At 39.3% G+C, this 18,706-nt stretch overlaps 1 protein-coding gene across 3 annotated transcripts in view; it reads left to right on the top strand.

The window, feature by feature from the left end:
* GDA (guanine deaminase) overlaps positions 1-17,130 on the top strand; it is a 51,599-nt gene extending 34,469 nt beyond the window's left edge. For 2 of the 3 annotated variants that reach the window (XM_043514665.1, XM_038402279.2), the window contains 7 exons: positions 2,065-2,172; positions 4,946-5,043; positions 7,476-7,543; positions 8,022-8,168; positions 10,953-11,071; positions 11,825-11,852; positions 12,621-17,130. In XM_043514665.1, the coding sequence (XP_043370600.1) occupies positions 2,065-2,172; positions 4,946-5,043; positions 7,476-7,543; positions 8,022-8,168; positions 10,953-11,071; positions 11,825-11,852; positions 12,621-12,691 (639 nt within the window). In that variant the 3' untranslated portion in view covers positions 12,692-17,130. The remainder of the gene's footprint in view (positions 1-2,064; positions 2,173-4,945; positions 5,044-7,475; positions 7,544-8,021; positions 8,169-10,952; positions 11,072-11,824; positions 11,853-12,620) is intronic. The other variant, XM_038402280.2, reaches the window with a different exon arrangement.
* The last annotated feature ends 1,576 nt before the right edge of the window (positions 17,131-18,706 follow it).

The following is an 18,706-nucleotide window of genomic DNA, read 5'->3' as shown; positions in this document are numbered from 1 at the left end:
ATTTCTCCTGTGGTGGGGAGACCTTCCAGTGACAGAGTCCACAGGTTTAGAATTGCTTTGCTCTAGTAGAGCAGCACAAAGTGTCTAGCCATCGTTCTGTGATTGTTGTCATGCTGTCTGGAGTGGCCCATGACCATGAGTGCCAACGTCAGTGCAGACCCTCAAAAAAGGACAGAAATCCCAAATGGTTGCATGTTCTATACTTAGATTTCATCCACCCAGTAACTAATGTAAACTCCTAAGGCACTATACAGCCTTAACGTGAGGTCACAGACGGTATCCTTGTGCATTCTGATCTCTCTTGCCATCCAGGCAAGCTTGTCTCTGTGACAGATCGTCACTTTTTACACCAAAGACAAAAAATATTCAGGTTACTTCCAGTCCCAAAGGACCAGTCACTTAGCCCAGGTCAATTTTGCACCTTAGATCTCACACCAATAAGAATGCTTGTAACTTATCCTGTAATGAACTAACTAAAGATTTATTAGTTAAGAAAAGAAATGAGTTATTTACAAGGTTAAAATAGGAAACAAATGCACCCAAAATGAGTACCAGCCTTAGATTTAAAAAGGTAATATGAGCTTCTGTAATGAGCAGCTCTATATGTCCTTTAAGGCTGTCATAAATATCCTGGCTAGAGGAAAAATCCTTTCACCTGGAAAGGGTTAAGAAGCTAGGATAATCTCGCTGGCACCTGACCACAATGACCAATAAGGAGACAAGATACTTTCAAGGCTGGAGGGAGGGAGAAACAAAGGGTCTGTCTGTGTGATGCTTTTGCTGGGGACAGAACAGGAATGGAATCTTAGAACTTAGTAAGTAATCTAGCTAGATATGCGTTTAGATTCTGATTTCTTTACATGGCTGAGAAATTAGACTGTGCTGAATAGAATGAATATTCTTGTCTTTGTGTCTTTCTTGTAACTTAAGGTTTTGCCTAGAGGGATTCTCTATGTTTTGAATCTAATTACCCTGTAAGGTATTTACCATCCTGATTTTACAGAGGTGATTCTTTTTACCTTTTCTTATATTAAAATTCTTCTTGTAAGAAATTGAATGTTTTTTCATTGTTCTTAAGATCCAAGGGTTTGGGTCTGTGGTCACCTATGCAAATTGGTGAGAATTTTTATCAAACCTTCCCCAAGCACGGGGTGCAAGGTTTTGGTGAGGATTTTGGGGGGAAAGATGTTTCCAAACAACGCTTTCTCAAAAATAAACCCAGACGTTTGGTGGTGGCAGTGGAAGTCCAAGGGCAAAGGGTAAAATAGTTTGTACCTTGGGGAAGTTTTAACCTAAGCTGGTAAAAGTAAGCTTAGGAGGTTTTCATGCAGATCCCCACATCTGTACCCTAGAGTTCAGAGTGGGGAAGGAACCTTGACAAAGGCTGACCCATGCCAAACAGCATGGGGATCTCTTGCTTATGTTTAGGAATCTTTGCTCCTCAGACTCCAGATAGCATAAAGATCCAGTTTCTCCTTTTCAGGGATTTTCACCCTCTTTTCCCCAGAGTCCAAATTGATAGAACAAGTGTTGCCTTCCGCATTCATATAAAGAGGAATCAGGGGCCAATCAACAAAGTCTTTCTACTCTGAAACAAAGTCTTTGGCATTGTGATGTCTTACAATGGCTCATTTGGTTTCAAAGGTCCTCTTGTCTGCATGACCAGCACTTTACACTAATTAATGCTTCTTTCCTGTTCGGTGAGTTACACAATTACAGACGTTTACAATGCAAAGGATGTACTACAGAGGTTAGGAGTGAGATCAATACATGCAGCATCCTGCACTATTCATAAGACCTAGACACCAAACACATTCTTACAACTCTAATATTTATCTTAACAATGCTAATGCACAAGTAAGCCAGACTGGTTTCCAGCTCTCTCTTTGTCAGTGTTCATTGAGGCTTGGGGCTTTGGCATGAGCCAACACCTGATCTGCCAGCATCACAGTTGCAAGTCTAGTTAACTGTTAGGCCACCAAGAGTATTTGTATGGTCAGTTTTTATTGTTTAAATCTAAATAAAAAAAGCAAATACTGATTACTGTTTTTTCCCCCCTTACAGAGTCATATAAGCGAGAATGATGGAGAAATCAAACTTGTGAAGCAAATGTTTCCTGCCTATAAAAATTATACTGATTTATATGATAAAAACAAGCTACTTACAAGCAAGGTAGTGTTATGGAACACTCTATAGTATAGGTTATGAGATTTATCAATATGGACAATATACTGATGAACTTTATTCCCTCAGGCTTGACTGAGTTGCATTGCAGTATATCCAAGGAGATGCAATGAAATCTGAGAGAAGATAATGTAACTATGATTTATTATAGATAGTTACTGATCAGGATAATAGCTTTAAATAGTCAGGTGTGACAGAGCTATGCTCAGCACTCTTTAGGAGAGGAGAAAGATAAAGACAATTTGTGCTCCCAATCTGGTTTGTAATGGCCCCCTAGAGAAGTGGGGTGGAGAAGGGACAGGAGCAGATGGTTTAGAACTGTCTATGCAGCATTTGGGGATTTCCCCAGAGAAATCTCCAGCTACCCTGCTACTGTAGTTTTCCTACTCCTTTCTGCTGCCTGAGGGTTTGGCCTATTGACTCGTGTATGAGCCACTTCATTTTAAAATAATATGAATTGCACATTTTTAATTTTTATTACTAGCTTCTGTCCTATCTGCACTTTTTTCCCCGCTTAGTAGACATGCAATTTCAAGATATTTCAAATGGCGTTTACAAATTCCTAATAAGTTGCATGAAAACTCATTTATCTATGTGTGTGTTTGAACTAGTGGCAATATAAATTTCCAGTTTTTCCACACACATCTTGAGTGTGTGATGTTTTTCCAGACTATATTTTAAGGGTGCAATGTCAACTTTTGCTTTATCAGTAGATACAGTTGTGTTTAGTGTTACTATTAGGTTTATATTAATATGTAAATTTGGGGCAAAAATATGCATACGTTTCTTAAAATTGTCAAACATTTAAAATGTTAGGGGGAGATTTTCCAAGGCACAAAGCGCAGTTGGAAAGACATTGGGAATGAAGCACTGAACTTTGTGCCTTGGGAAGTCTCCTCCAAGTGTACACATCTACATAGCATTTTTATTAGACAAATAAATATAAAATTACTAGTTTATAATGCAGTATTAACGTCCCTTATCATACAATGATAAAGTCTATGGACAATAAGCTGTTATGCACCTGCCAATACCACAGATCAAGGCTGACTGATGATAAAACAGGACTTATTAAAGTACATATCCCTGCCCTGTTGTACTGTTATGTAAAGCACTGAACATTCCTATGGAAAATCTAGGAACCAAACAGAGCTTTCTGACGCAAGACTCCTTGCTCTATAAATTGTTCCTTTAAAACTAATCATAATTAAAGAGAAATAAATTTCTAAAACAACATGTTGTTGTGTTTTACTTTTTAACAAGTAATGCCAACATTTCAAAATCCACATTTGCAGGTTTGGAGATAAAGGGTTTTTCTTCTCTAAGACCTGATTCAGCGGATAACTTTATGCATGTGCTTAACTTTAAACGTGACCAGTCCCATTTTTGACTGAGTCTGAATTTAGGGAGTCCTGAGCCAGATTGCCCTTGTGCAAGTTAGGGCTTTAAGGGAACAGCTGTAACTTATTTGTCAGCACAGGATTGGGCCTAGCAGACTTCCATTCTGCCATAGACCCTCTTACTCCTACACCAGGTATGGAAGGGGCATCTGGCATAATTATATGGCGCAAGGTAGACTCCGCAGAATAGAGAATCCAGCCCATGACTCCAATGGGACTACCCAAGTGGAACTAGTCAAGTGTTTAAAGTTAAGAACATGCTTAAGTTTTCTGCTGAGTTGAAGCCCATGTAAACGTTGAGTGCTCACTATGCAAAATATCACTGTCCAAAACTTCTACTATATTTCTAGATGCTGACACCTTCACAGGCTAGGTGGCATGCCTCAGTCATAAAGTAGTGTGTGACAGATAATACTTCATCAACACACTTCTACTGTGATCCAAAATGCTGCAAGCCCTTTACCCAAATTACAAAAGCAATTTTAAGCTTTTGGGCACCCTAACATACTGTGTTCTAAAATAGTGAAATGAACAGTATGGCCCTTTGGCTCCTCCAGAAATCTGATCATTCCAAAGAAGACGCCAAATACTTTAAAAAAATAACTGAGATTTATTTGGGGCAAGGGAGAGATACTTGTTATATTTTGAAATGTCAGACTGCTGGTTGGAAAGCACTGGGTTTATGTCCATGTTAAATAACATAAAGCATATAGGTATAGGATCTTATATATATAATGTTATATGTATGTTATAAATTGTGTTTTTTTTTTTAAATCCACATTGTAGGAGGTTACAGAAAGAGGAAAAAAAAAAAAACCTAATTGCCACACCAAACTTTAATTTAAGAACGTTCCAGAGCCGATATACTTGTGCAAAACATAAACCAGGATTGCAGGAAACAAGTTGCTGCTAGAAAATAACTTAGAATCTCTGCAGTGTTTAGTACTATCCTCTTGTCCGCAGTGTATCCCAGCATATTCCCTATCTCAGGGCTGTGAGGGGTGCAGCATAAGGGTGATTAAATCAGACGTACACTGCTCATGCACCTGGGAAATTCTTGCCCAGTCCCTTGTGGCTCCTGTGTGACCAGCTATAGAGCCAGGGCAAAAATCAGCTCCACTATTTTTCCTCTAAAGCAAGGAGAGAAAGCCAAGGGAAGTGATTAGTCATTCAAGGCCTGATTCACAGCTCACTGATGTTAATGGGAGATTTCCACTGACTTCAATAGTTCTTGGATGAAGTCCTTAATACACACTTCACCTCGGACAATGGGAAATGGCATTGTGAATAATAAAAACAAAATAATAATAAATTCACAGGCAAAAAAAAAATAATTTTTGTGTTATGTTGTTTCTCTCTAGACTGTGATGGCCCATGGCTGTCATCTCTCTGATGAAGAGCTGAAACTTTTTAGTCTTCGAGGAGCTGCAATTGCCCATTGCCCCAATTCAAACTTTATGTAAGTAAAGAAATAGCTAATGAGATACAATAGGCAGTTCAGTGGCGTCATTTCTACCTGTAGTGACTAGATGTCATGATTTATAGGACCATGGGCAACCTTTTTTTGGTCAAGGTCCAAATTTATTGGTCAAGGTATAGTCAAGGTCCAGGCTCCAAATAAAATAATAAAACAACACCAATAATCATGATTATAAGTAAATAAAAATATTTGGGGGTCCATTCAAAAGCATCTGGCAGTCCAGATTTGTCCCTCAGTCTGCCTATTGACTACCCTGCACTAGAGTGAGGAATATTCGCTCATGTTCCATTGCTGCATGATGTGGAATAGGAACTGCTGTGTGCTGACAGAGCTCTTTGGTCATACATTGAACTGTAAGAACTGGGATATCTCCCCTTTTAGTACATTGCCCTTGTTGAAGCACATTACAGATTTAGCAGGGAACCCCCACTCTCACCTCTGGTTTACAGGAAATCCCCATCTACGGTTGCCTCACTCTCTCCACATATTCCTTGTAGGACTGAATAGCACCCAGCTGACATGGCCAAGCAGTTTGGGGAAGATAAAGGGGAGAATGTTGCATACTGAGGTGTTGTCCAGATTAGTGAGGTTTGTGTTATGTACAGTTGATCAAAAATTTCCCAGTGGAACAGTTTTCATTTGAAAAATGCTGTTTTGTCAAAATTGAAGCTTCCTGAAATGTGTTGATTTTGATTAAATTTTATTTTAAAAAAGCAAAACAAAGCATTCTGACAATGTTCTCATTGGAATGGATTATAATTTCTCATTTCAAAACAACCTTTTGTTTCAAAATTATTTTATATTATAATATAAAAATATCAACATTTAAACTAAACATTTGACTTCAAAACAAAAATACTTTTCAGGAAATTTTTCAGTTTTCTGATTGTATTCTGATTATTTCAAAATCATAGAATTGCCCATGAAACAGAAATTCCAGTTCTTGCACAGCTCTAATTCCATGCTTGTTTACATTAGGGTTTGCACAGGTGTGACTTACCCTGGGAACACTGTCACTGCATAAAGAAAAGGAGGACTTGTGGCACCTTAGAGACTAACAAATTTGTTAGTCTCTAAGGTGCCACAAGTCCTCCTTTTCTTTTTGCGGATACAGACTAACATGGCTGCTACTCTGAAACCTGTCACTGCAAGTTACCAAGATAAGTCACACTGGGGCAAGCCCCATTTTGCTTTAGTGGAATGGTTTTACATTAGAGCGTTGCATAATTTCCCTAGAACTAGACAAGCCCTGCAACCCAATAGCCTCAATTAATTGGAATAAAATCTGTTTCGGGAGAACAGTTTAAAGAAATTTGTTTACAGATTGTTAAACAGATTTGTTTAAACTGTTCTCCCGAAACAGATTTTATCATAAAATGGATTTTGTTTTTATTTTTCATATTTATAGATCAACCATCTTGACTTTCTACATCAACATATCACATTATATATGAAAGAAGGCCAAGATATTAAAAATGGAAGCCTACAGCTAAGCTCTTAGTCTTTATTTAGGCACCTAAATAAGTGATGTGATTTTTCAAAAGCACTCAACCGTTTCTGTTGACTTCAGTGTATTTACTCCTGATTTACACTGGTGTAAGCAAGATCAAACTCAGGCCCTAAAGAAGTCTTATTTTACTGGTATTATTTTCATGCCAAAGGCTGGAAGACATGTAAATTAAAGAAGCAGGGAATTTAGCCCCCCTCCTTGCCTTAACTCATAGCCTCCTCAGCTGCTTCTCCCACCACTTACTCTCCTCTAGCTCCTACCCTCTTGTGTAATGTAACTGTTGTCCCTTCATGGGGTCTCTGGTGACCACAGCTCTCCAATCTCAGCCCCAAAACGGTCCCTGGTGACATGCCAAGTATCCAAGCAATTGTGTCAATGCACCTGACGCCCAGTAACCCCATCAACCACCTTCCAACTCCCATGGAACCTTCCCTTCCTGCTCAGTTGATTCATTTATGGCATTAAGTTACACGTGGCCAGTTTGTAATTTACATATCTTCATCTTTGCTTTTGATTTTTGGCCTTCTTTGCCATCTTCTTTCCTGAATATATTAAGGCCCTGATTTTCAGTAAGTGAGGCACTCAGTGAATACAAGACTACAAAAGTAGCATAGTGAGTTTTTATTTTAATTTTACTTTATCCTTTTAATCATCAAGGTTTTATAATTCAGGTTTATAAATGCAAATTGTTTATGTCTATTGCGTAGGCATCATCCACTACATACATTTTGGGAAGAGCTTAGTATACTGAAGAGACATTGCCATGGAACTGTTTTAGGGCCCTCTTTTTCTGTTGTCACTGGAAACCCCTCCCTCCCCCCTACGTACTACTTGAATGCAAGAATGAGCCTTAAGTCTTGTTCTGTATTTGTCATGGAGGATCTGTTTCTTTCCAATCCAGGTTGTGCAGTGGCATTTTAAACATACAAAATGTTCAGAAGCACAATGTGAAGATTGGTCTTGGCACAGGTTAGTAATTTACTGTAGAATCATTTATTTAGAGCCTATTTAGTGCACAGATGGCTAGTCACATTTTCACGTTAAAGCACTAACATGCTCCCAACCAGCGGACCTGATTTTCTATTGCTTTGCATCTAGAACAGGTCAACAAAAATTTTAGAGAAATGTTTTGAAAGTGAATGAAGATAGTTTTGTTCTACTAGTCAAAAAAGAACTGGAGTGGGGTCTGGAATTATTTTCTAGATTGTAGGAAGATAATCTATATTATTCTGTTTGTGATCTCTATTACCCTTACAGAGATGCTCATGCACAGATAATTAAACCTTCTTTAGGAATTAGGCAATAGACTCATTGAAGATGGCATAATAATGAATCTTTTTCTTTTTATCTTGTCTGCCATTATGTAATATTAAATGAAAATTCCTACAATTTCCACCCAGACCATTATCCCCAAAAGCTAATTTTTAAAGATTTTGATCTATTGTAGATGTTGCTGGTGGGTATTCAGCTTCCATGCTTGATGCTATCAGGAGATCGATTTCTGCATCTAATATCTGTCAAATTAATAAAGTGAACGAGACAGGCTTAACTCTTAAAGAAGCTTTCAGACTAGCAACTCTTGGAGGGAGCCAAGGTAAAGAAACTTTTTTTCTCTAGAGTATGTGATGCTTTGATTACAGCTTTGCAGTATACTGTCCTCCATCCTTAAAGTGGGGCCAGATTTTAGGATCCCTCCATTGTAAAACTTTTGGCACCAACATGGAGTTATTTGACAATGGCCTTGCTTTCAGTTTGGTCAAATTTTTTTGGCTCTTACTTTTACAATCACGTCTGTTATGCAGAGAAGGATAAGATTTTCTGCATGAAACCTAACACTGAACCTAAAACTGGTGGGTTTCAGAGTAGCAGCCGTGTTAGTCTGTATTCGCAAAAAGAAAAGGAGTACTTGTGGCACCTTAGAGACTAACAAATTTATTAGAGCATAAGCTTTCGTGAGCTACAGCTCACTTCATCGGATGCATTCGATGAATGCAGTCCTTCTTGCCAAATCACTTCTCAACCAGACTTGAGCTCCAAGAAAGTATAAACAACATATACAACATGTTTTTTGTGAGACTCAGTAGCATCCTTAACCTATAGTAATATAGCCAGCACATTCAGTGTTCCAGTTAATGATATGTTTTGAATGAATACCTACACTTCATGTTTTCTGCAATAAGGTTTTTAATGTACTTTCTACTGTTCAGTGGAAAGCAAATCCAAGCACGGGGAGAGATTTAATACTGTTTAACTAGCAGAGGCATTGTCCTCAGTCACATTTTGCATTAGTCTACATTTGCCACTAACTGAAGTTCTCAGGTTCCAGCAATATGGTGTCTTTAAAGAGACACACCATTATAGAGCTTATGTCAGGGATCTCAAACTCAAATCACCACGATGGCCACATGAGGATGAGTATATTGGCCTGAGGGCCTCATCACTGACACCTTTTCATACAAAAGCCCCTCCCTCTTCCCCCGGCCCTGCCCCCACTCCACCCCTTCCATGAGGCCTCGCCCCTGCCCCACCTCTTCCCACCCCTTCCCCAAAGTCCCCACCCCAACTCTGCCACTTCCCTGCCCCTATTCCAACCCCTTCCCCAATTATCCCCGCCCCAGCCCTGCCTCATCTCCGCCTCCTCCCCTGAGTGTGCCGCGTCCCCGCTCCTCCCCCCTCCTTCCTGGAAAGTCCTAAGTGCTGCCAAACAGCTGTTTGGCAGTGGGAAACGTTGGGAGGTAGGCGGAGGAGCAGGGACGTGGCACGCTTGGGGGGTGGAGGCGGGGGATGAGGGGAGCTATGATGGGCCAAGGAAATAACTCCAGGGGCCGCGTGTTTGAGACCCCTGGCTTATGTCATATATTGATTTTTAAAACTATTTTAATTTTATTGAATCTCCTTTTTCTAAATTAGTTATTTACACATTCCCCTATCTCCCTTAGACCTCTGCAGTTTAGGAAACTGCGGATTATATAGATTTCTTTTTGTTGACATGTGTTACTCTCTCTTATTAGATTTGACTGCTGAGACTACTGATCTTTTAACACCCTCTTGTGTTTAACATAGAAACTGCACTAAGCACACTAGAGAAAAATCTCACTATACCATTTCAGGGGAACGAGGGATATGTCCACACTACAAAGAAAAACCCGCGGCTAGCCTATGACAGCTGACTCGGGCTGCAGGGCTGTTTCATTGCAGCGTAGACTTCCAGGCTCCAGCTGCAGCTAAAGCTCTGGGACCCTCCCACTTTGCAGTGTCCTAGATCCTGGCCTACAATCTGAAGCCTGGGCACCTACACTGCAGTTAAACAGCCCTGCAACCCAAGCCCTGAGAACCTGAGTTGGCTAGCCTGGGCCAGCCACAGTTGTCTAGTAGCTGTCTAGACATGCCTTTGGTGTTCAGTTTCATTCAAAACTAATATTCCACAAAGCTAACATTGTATCATTTCTGATATTTTTTTAAAACGTCTCTAGAATGCTGTGAAATGTCTGTAGCTCTCAAATTTCTTCAGAGACTGAAATTCCATTGCCATCCATTAACCATCTAAAAACCCAAAAGAGCAAATTGTGCATCGATATTACACCCTATGCAATCCCAATGCCTTCTAAAACAATTTTGGAGTATTTGTAAAGTTTATTTCTCATTACAAATTATTCATACAAACTTAAAATTATCCTAGATCATTTCAAAAGAGACTAGAATGACAAAAGCCCTGATTTTTAGAAGTGCTGAGCAAATCCCATTAACTTCAGCAGGAATGTGGATGCTTAGCACCTCTGAAAATCAGACCTAAAGGGCTGTCATTTTATATTACTGTTTGAGGCTCAAAATAATAAAGAAAAAAAATGGGGTGATGCGGGGGGCATTGCCCATTGCGAGGTGGGCAAGTATTATGTCCATGTTATCCCCATAAGTGGCTGCATTTCGGTATAAGTATGTAGTTTTATATTCTTTTGCTTTTGGATTCTTCAGGATGAAAGGACTTTTGCAAATGTAAGAGATTGCTCATCCTAGGTGTTTGAAATTAGAATAATCAATCACTTTTTGACGCAGTAGAACCTAGATATAGGATGATGTAAAAAAAGGTAAAACAAAAAGATATTTAATGAAAATTTAAAAGGTGCTATAAATTTAATTCTCATTTGCCTATCGTTTCTCTCTAATCCCAAGAAAGACATTTTGTATGAAAAAAAGTCTCTTAATAATTCAGATGTTACGTTATATCACTATTTTAAAGTGATTCGTCATAGTAGTCTAAACATCTGCAGGTTTCAATCTGGACATAGATCTCAAACAAGTTGCCAGACACTTGTACAAAGTGGAAAGTGGAATGTGCAGAAGACCAGAGGCTAGTTTATTAACTAATTTCGTTTCACAGTCCTAGGACTAGATGATGTGATTGGAAACTTTGAAGTTGGCAAAGAATTTGATGCACTGCTGATCAACCCCAAGGCTTCAGACAGTCCTTTTGACTTGTTTGCTGCAGATACTTTTGAGGTAATCAAAGCACTGAGTTATTGAAATGCTCCCAAAAGTTACTGAAAACAGCAAGCTGCAGATCCAGGAGGGTGACAGGATGCTGTAGCATTCAGGGGCTAAAGCGGCACCAGTTCTTCCAGGAGTACCTAAGTGACAGCCAGGATACTGCACCCTACAGTATATCAGCCACACTACTCAGTGGCAATATGCATGAGGGTTAGCCCCATTAGTCCCTAATGACCAGTTGCTCCTGAATGTTGGCATTATCCCATTACCACTGGTAAAAACAATAGGCCAGATTAATCCCTAGGACTCTTCCACTGAAGTCTAGTGTCATGAATTTGTACCTGTTGATTCCAGTGACATAAAACTTGTTTTTTAATGCTAGCATAACCTTTTAGCTGAGTTTATTTAGTAAAGAGAAAAAAACAAAGGTTTTAATGGGCAGAATTAAACAAGGTTATTAGCTGATCAGTGGGAAGACAAAAGAGTGGGGAGAGGGAAATGTTATGACTTCAAAAATATGCCTGTTGAACTGTTATCTAACTTATAGTGCCACATTTTTCTGATATGGGCTCTTCTAAGAGATATAGCCTCTTTATTTAAAACGTACATAGTTACTAGCAAATAAACAAATCAAAATTTGATTTTACAGTTAAAAAGCATGTGTTATGTGAATTTGTTTTTGCAGTCTTCTTTTAGTTTCATACAGGTGTGTTTTGGGAGGAGAGGAACTGCTTTCTGAAATTTGTGCTTTTTCTATGTTTTCAGGATATTATCCAAAAGTTCCTGTATCTAGGTATGTCCCAACCTTCACTATACAGAAAAATTCTTTTCATCTCATACTTATCTAGATAATCTTCTGACATAATAAAGAGATTGATTGCTTTTCCTTGTTCTTTTTTTAAAATCACAAATGTTTAAATAAGAATTGAGAAGTACAGCATTTTTGCTGTTATGTGGTTACACAACATATGTTTTACACAATATCCTATGATCTGCTAGGCTAAGGTTAACCCAACCAGCTAGCAGATTTTTAACCATGACTATTTGTGTCTACACTGGAAGCTAAGTGGTGTTTAACAGTGTATTATTGCTAACACAAATCACTTGCCCAGTCTATAAAGAGCCAAAATGCCCTTTCATGTAGTATGCCTTTGTTCTCAGAAAGAAAGATGGGAAGTCACTTCTCATGAAAACATACACACTCTTTACTTGGGACTGGCTGTACTAAGGGCTTGCCTACACTCAATTTTGGCATCAATTTAATGGAATTGTTTGAATAACCAAATTTTTTAATTAGTGCAAAAACTGAGTGTAGACCAGCCTTTAGATCTACAGGACTAGCACTGCCAGTTTTGTCCTTTTAAGATGTAGGGGAGGGGAGGGAAATCTTCCTAATAGAAGGCCTATGCCACATGAACCCTTTCCCAGTTTACGAGGGGGCTGTGTGCTGCAGTCTGTGGAAGTGATCAGTTCCACACCTGATTCTGAGTATTGTGTCACTTACACTAGTTGCATAAGACATATAGATTTATGCAAAAATCTTTTGGCTTTATTGTTTCAGGTGATGATCGGAATATTAATGAAGTATATGTGGCAGGCAAGCAAGTGGTTCCTTTTTCAAGTTCAGTTTAATTTCATTTCCCTTCTGCAAAACATTCTATGGATCATTCTGCATCTAAATTTGAAGGGATTGGTTAAATGCAGTGCCTCATTGTCAAGAGTGACACCTCACTTTCTTTGTTTAATGCTATGAATTTGCAAAATAATTACGAGCATCGTTAGATTGCAATTTACCTTAGCAAGATGATCACATTTGTATAAGGAAAAAGGCTTTTAAGTCCATCTTTACAATTCACATCCATGAGCAGTGGGGGGGTGGGTGGAAGAGAAAGCACGGACAGCTAGATTAAAGTTAGTGTGGTATACCTACTCTAGCAGAGGTTCCAGATGAATACCATGCAGCTGTCTGAAGCTCACAGATTGCCAGAGTCAAATGGAATTCAAACCTTGCATGTTTTTAGTTCTGTTCTGGGCCTGATTCTCTTTGCACACAGCAATTTATACCAGTTAACTGAATGGACTTCAGTGGGATTACTCCTGATTTAAACTGGTGAGAGATCAGACTCGGGCCCCATGATTTCTGCATAAACCAAGTTTGGTAAAGAAAATTTGTAGTTTTTAAGGCTAGAAAGTGAAAGTTCTCCCACCCCAACTGTTATAACTTCCAAATGATCAAGAAGCTTTGTATAAAAAGCTTTTCCTTTTTTATGAGAGAAATGAGTGGCTAAAAACAGAGGATCCATAAATATTCCCTGTGTGTTCACAGTATTTGTAATTCCTGTAGAATATAGTTTTGAACTGAGATAGATTTTTAATAGCAAAACCAGAGAAGTATAAATTTATAGAATTTACTTATTCCTGCAAGTGCTTGTCAGGAACTATTATCTGTATTTGAGCACAGAGGCAGGCATAATCCCAGTCTGGTTCGCTTCCAGTTTAAAGATGTCCTTTTAATTTTTGAAAAAGTCTGTGTGATTAAACTCTTCCCTTGAAGAGCACATTTCCCTACATTTTAGCTCTGGCATTTTGCTTCTGGGGTTAGACAGCCGGTTTACCTCTTGCTGGCCTAATGCCTCTTTTTCATGATTGCTTTGTAACACAATGGAAATGCGCTTGAATTTAAATACCCTCAGAGACCTTTCCTCTAGGCCAGGTCTACACTAGGCAATTAGGTCAGTATAACTATATGTTGTTCAGGGGTGTGAAAAATCCACACCCCTGAGCGAAGACCTAATCCCAAACATAGACAGCGCTCGGTCAACTGGAGAATTCTCCTGTGGACATAGCTACTACTTCTTGGGGAGGTGGAGTACCTACCTGAGGGGAGAAGCCTCCTATCGGCGTAGGTCAGTGGTGGGCAATCTGCGGTCGGTGGGCCACACGCGGCCCATCAGAGTAATCTGCTGGTGGACCGCCAAACCCTTTGTTTACATTTGCACGGCCGTCCGCAGCTGCCAGTGGCCACGGTTCGCCATTCCCGGCCAAAGGGAGCTGTGGGAAGCGGCGGCCTGCAGGTTGCCCATTACAGCGCCAGAGGATCCCTAAAAATCTGCAAGATATAGGGCCAAAACACAGCAGAACAATTTGGGGAAGTCACTGAGGATCCCATTGTGGAATTTTACTCCCCCAAAGGTTTTCTATGAAATTCTGCCCCCCCTTCATTTGCACAAAATTGCCTAAATAAAGACAAATCAAAGCACAACCCCCCTCCCCCCCTCAAAAAATACACCACAAACAAAATATGAGCTGGCCACAAGGCATAAAGGGAAGATACGAAATGGAACTAAGGACAAAGCCAGATCCTCAGCTGGTGTAACTTGCCATAGCACAATGAACTTCAGCTGAACATCTGGCCCAAAGAGTACAAATGGGCGAGAGAACCTCTGAAGCACATATAACCAACTGCTTCCAGTTGTCTACCCAGACTCTCTGGATGGAATCTTTGATGTTATTTGTGTCTTTCATTTATGTTCAATGGCAGCATGCAATTCAGAAAAAAGATGGGCTGGGAGGCTAGCTTGATGGACCAATATGCTTAGTGTACACTATGTTAAGACCAGCACTTTTTTTATTTATTATAAATGGAATCTATTTGAAATTTTATGTCTATCTAACTGTGTCACTTGTTAAACTTCTGCTTTTAGTTATTAATGAAATTGCTCCTAAATATTGCCTATGCTTTATGCAGCATTATTTGAATTATTCATGTGTAGCAAGTGGTGATCTGCACTTAAAATGTTGCCTTGGCCAATGTTTATAGTTATTCTGTGATTTTTGCCAACAGAAGGCATTGTAGACTGAAAAGAGAGATTCTGTATTTGTTCATTTGTACTGAATGTTTTCATTGCTGGAGTGTAATTTCTGCTAGTAAGGAAAGAGTTAAATGAACCCCATCAAGCAGTTTATGCTCAAGTATAGGTTGTGGGGACCGGAGGAGGGGTCCAATGGATTAATGGATTTATAAAACCTGATATGAATAGAAATATTTTCATTGAATTAAGAAAAGTTCTGTGGAAACAGGCTTTTAAATTTAGCCTGTAGTGTGGACAGCAAAGCACAACAAAAAGCAACATAAATGGACAAAAGTAAATTGGAGTTCTTTTAAAGAATATTTCAGTTCCAAAAATCAAAGATATTACCAGCATAATCAGTCAAGGACTTCAAAACATGTATAGTTTTAAGTGTTCCTATAGGTAGTCAATAATGCATGACAAGATGTGTAGCTTTTTAATTTTATAATGTGTTTATATAAATCAATGGTACAGCCTCATCTGGAATACTATATGCAGCACTGTCACCCCCATCTCCAAAAGGATATTGCAGAATTAGAGGGGAGGACCAACGAGAATGATCAAGGGCCTAGAAAAATTCTCATATGATGAGAGCCTGAAAAGTGTGGGATTATTTTCCATAGAAAGGTGGTATGAGGGAACATGAAACCAGAATATAAAATAATAAATAGTGTTGAGAAGGTATATCAGAAACTTGTTGCTGTCTCATAACAAAAAAACAAGGGGACATTGAGTGAAATTAAAATGTGGGACATTCAAAACTGACAGAAGGTAATTCTTTTTCATACATTGTGAAACTCATTGCCACAGATGTCAGTGACGCCAAGAATTTGACAAGATTCAAAAGGGGACTGGACATTGATATAGACATCAAAAATATCCAGAGAATTATAGTTAGCAGTAGGTGAATAACAGATTTTTTTAGTTCCCTGGCAGTTCTGAAAAATAAAAAGAATATGGTTTCAGTCAACCCAAACCCAGAAACTTCAAAAAATGTTGATAAGTCAAAAAAAAATCGATTTGGTAATGTTTTGTTTCAGATATTTTTAAAGGGCTAGATTCACAAAATGCTGATGGTGACAGGGTTAGAAGATGGTGGTGATGGTGCCCTCCTTATAACTTGTAGTTCAATGGTTAGAGTACTCACTTGGGACGGGGAAGACCCAGGTTCAATTCTCCTGTGCCTGATGTGGAAAAGAGATTTGAACTTGGGTATCCCACAGTGCAGGAGAGGGCCCTGACCACTGGGCTATGGGGCAGCTTGGGGTAGCTCTCACTTTTTCTTGCTGAAGTAGTTTCACTTGTTATAAATAGTCATTGGAGCAGTGACTTGAACTTTGGTCTCCTACATCTTAGGCGAGTGCCCTAACATGGCTTGTCCTAGTCTACACTGACCACAAAGTCATGGTCACCATCATCTCATCTAACTCCATGGTTCCCAGTCATGTTGAAACACAATAACATTTTCTAATGAAGATGAGCCTTCAACAGCTTGTCTGCTGAGACTGCCACCAGGGAATGGTGGTGGCTTTTGTGAGGTGGATGCCTATCCCAGAGAATCTGCACTAAGACTATCCCCCTTTATCTTTGTTCCCATTCCATGTCCAGTAAGGTTCTAAGCTAGTGGGTTAGGTTCATTCCAGAGTGACAATGACCTGTGTTGATGTAAACCTTAGTGTAGGTCACTGACACTAGAAAATTCACTAGGGGACCAGGCTGCAGCTGTGCAAAGCAGTCATACAACCTCTGCTAGTCTGCAGAGCCGCAGACAATACAAGAGGCAGTGCTAGGCAGTATGGGCAACGTTCTGATTCAGCACATCCCCTCACAGGGTCGTGGTGGGGAAGGTCTTGTGCAACTTAAGGGAGGATTATGGAAGCAATACTGGCTGCTCTCCTTAGGGAACAGACCTTGTCCTTCCTCCCCAACATGTAATTTACACCTCCTTGGGCCAGTTTTGCTGAAACTGGCCAATGGTCCCTTCTGCCTGGTTCCTGTTGTATGTAGGTCCTCGTTCTCTCTTTCCAGCTGTTTCTGAGGAAAACACCTAACAGAAATAATGTTCAGTTCCTCCTTTCTATTCTAATTATGTGTATCTTGGAGGGGGGTATTTGGAATAATGGTATTTGCTTTTTGCACTGTTCTGCTTGTTTCTGATTGTGCTGAATGAACACCCATGTACTGCTGAAACAAAATAAAGAGGGCTTGTGTTTACATTAATCACCATCTGATTCAGTGTTTGATTGATAAACCTGGCCAGCTAACTGTATAAAACATATACGGTGAGGATCATAGTACAGTGCAAAGTATTAGTGAGTTGCACAGAAGTTATCTTTTGCCCTGTGGATCTCTGACAATCTGTAAAGCCTGCTTAGTATGTATAGCTTTGTTTTATGGGAGCTACCAATATTTTTTAGAATCAAAATGCTATTTGTGCTTTATGTGACTTTATTACCACGTTTATAGGTCTGATAAATCAATATAACTGCTTCACTGACACTTTTATTATTTTGTGCTTATATAGACCATCCTGAAATGCCTTTCACGCATTTAGCAGCAAGTACACAAATGCAGAAAAGAATCACTTTTTTTAACATATTTTACTCTGCTTTGTAATTTTGCAAAGCTTAGACATAAGAGTTCCATATCTCAGCAGTTATGAAGCACAGTACACGTGGATTTCCTTAAACCAAAAATCCCATAGGAGAACTATTAATTACACACTGAGGACTTATGTATCAAGGTTTTGAGAATTGTGCACAAGTGATCACTAAAATATGCAAAGTTATGTGCAGATGAATTTTTTCCCCCCCATCAAGTAGCTCGTCAATAGAAGTCATGCAAACTGGTCAGAAAAATACTGAAACTAAACTGCTTTATTTTTCACAATTCTTAATAGAAAAAGCCCATTTAAATGTTGCAATACAGGAATTCTGCTGCTGTAAATACTTAACACTTCATTTTGGAAAATAGCTGTGACAACTGTTTTGCTAAATGTTTGTTTGAGGTGCTATGTAAAGATTTTTCTAAAGGATTGTCTACATACAAAAGTTGTACTGTTTGTATAGTTAAAGTGGTGGACACAGTTAGGCCATGCCTACACTACAAAATTATATCAACCTATCTTACATCAGCATACAGCCACTGCAGTTATTAAATCACTTGTGTGGGCACACACTTGAGTCCTGATGTTGGTGGTGCATGTCCTCAGTAGGAGCACTTTTATCAATTGTATTGTCAGTGTGGGGCACTGTGGAATGGCTCCTGAAAGCCAGAAACAGTTGATGTAAACAATGCAATGTCTAAACTGACACCGTGTTGACCCAATTACATCGACTGTGACGCTACACCACTTGGGGACATGGTGTTACTAAATTGGTGTAGAAAGGCACTTACGTCGTCGGGAGCCAAATTTAAGTGAAGACACTTCCACAGCCAGGTTTACACAAGGCACCTTCTGTCGACCTAACGCTGTTGTGTAGACCAGGCCTTAGACTCGTGTAAGGTGCTTTTACTTATGTAAAAACTATGAGTAGACCAGACCTGAGAGCCTTTGGGTAAGTAGCCCAATAAATCTGGGGATACAACTAGATTTTTCACTACAGTGAGTCAATACGGATGTCATGTAAAAGCCCATTTTAAGAACACAAATGAGTACAAAATTAGGAATAGCTATTTTTTAAAATTATCTGTTGAATTTTAACCAAAATAAAGATAACCATGATGAAAGTATTACCAGTATGTTATTCATGGGTCTCATCCCAAGGCCGTGAAAGGAAAGACTTTCACAGACTTC

The sequence above is a fragment of the Dermochelys coriacea genome, chromosome 5 (assembly GCF_009764565.3).
Source record: "Dermochelys coriacea isolate rDerCor1 chromosome 5, rDerCor1.pri.v4, whole genome shotgun sequence".
Taxonomy (NCBI): Eukaryota; Metazoa; Chordata; order Testudines; family Dermochelyidae; genus Dermochelys; species Dermochelys coriacea.
This window is presented reverse-complemented; position numbering and strand designations above follow the sequence as displayed.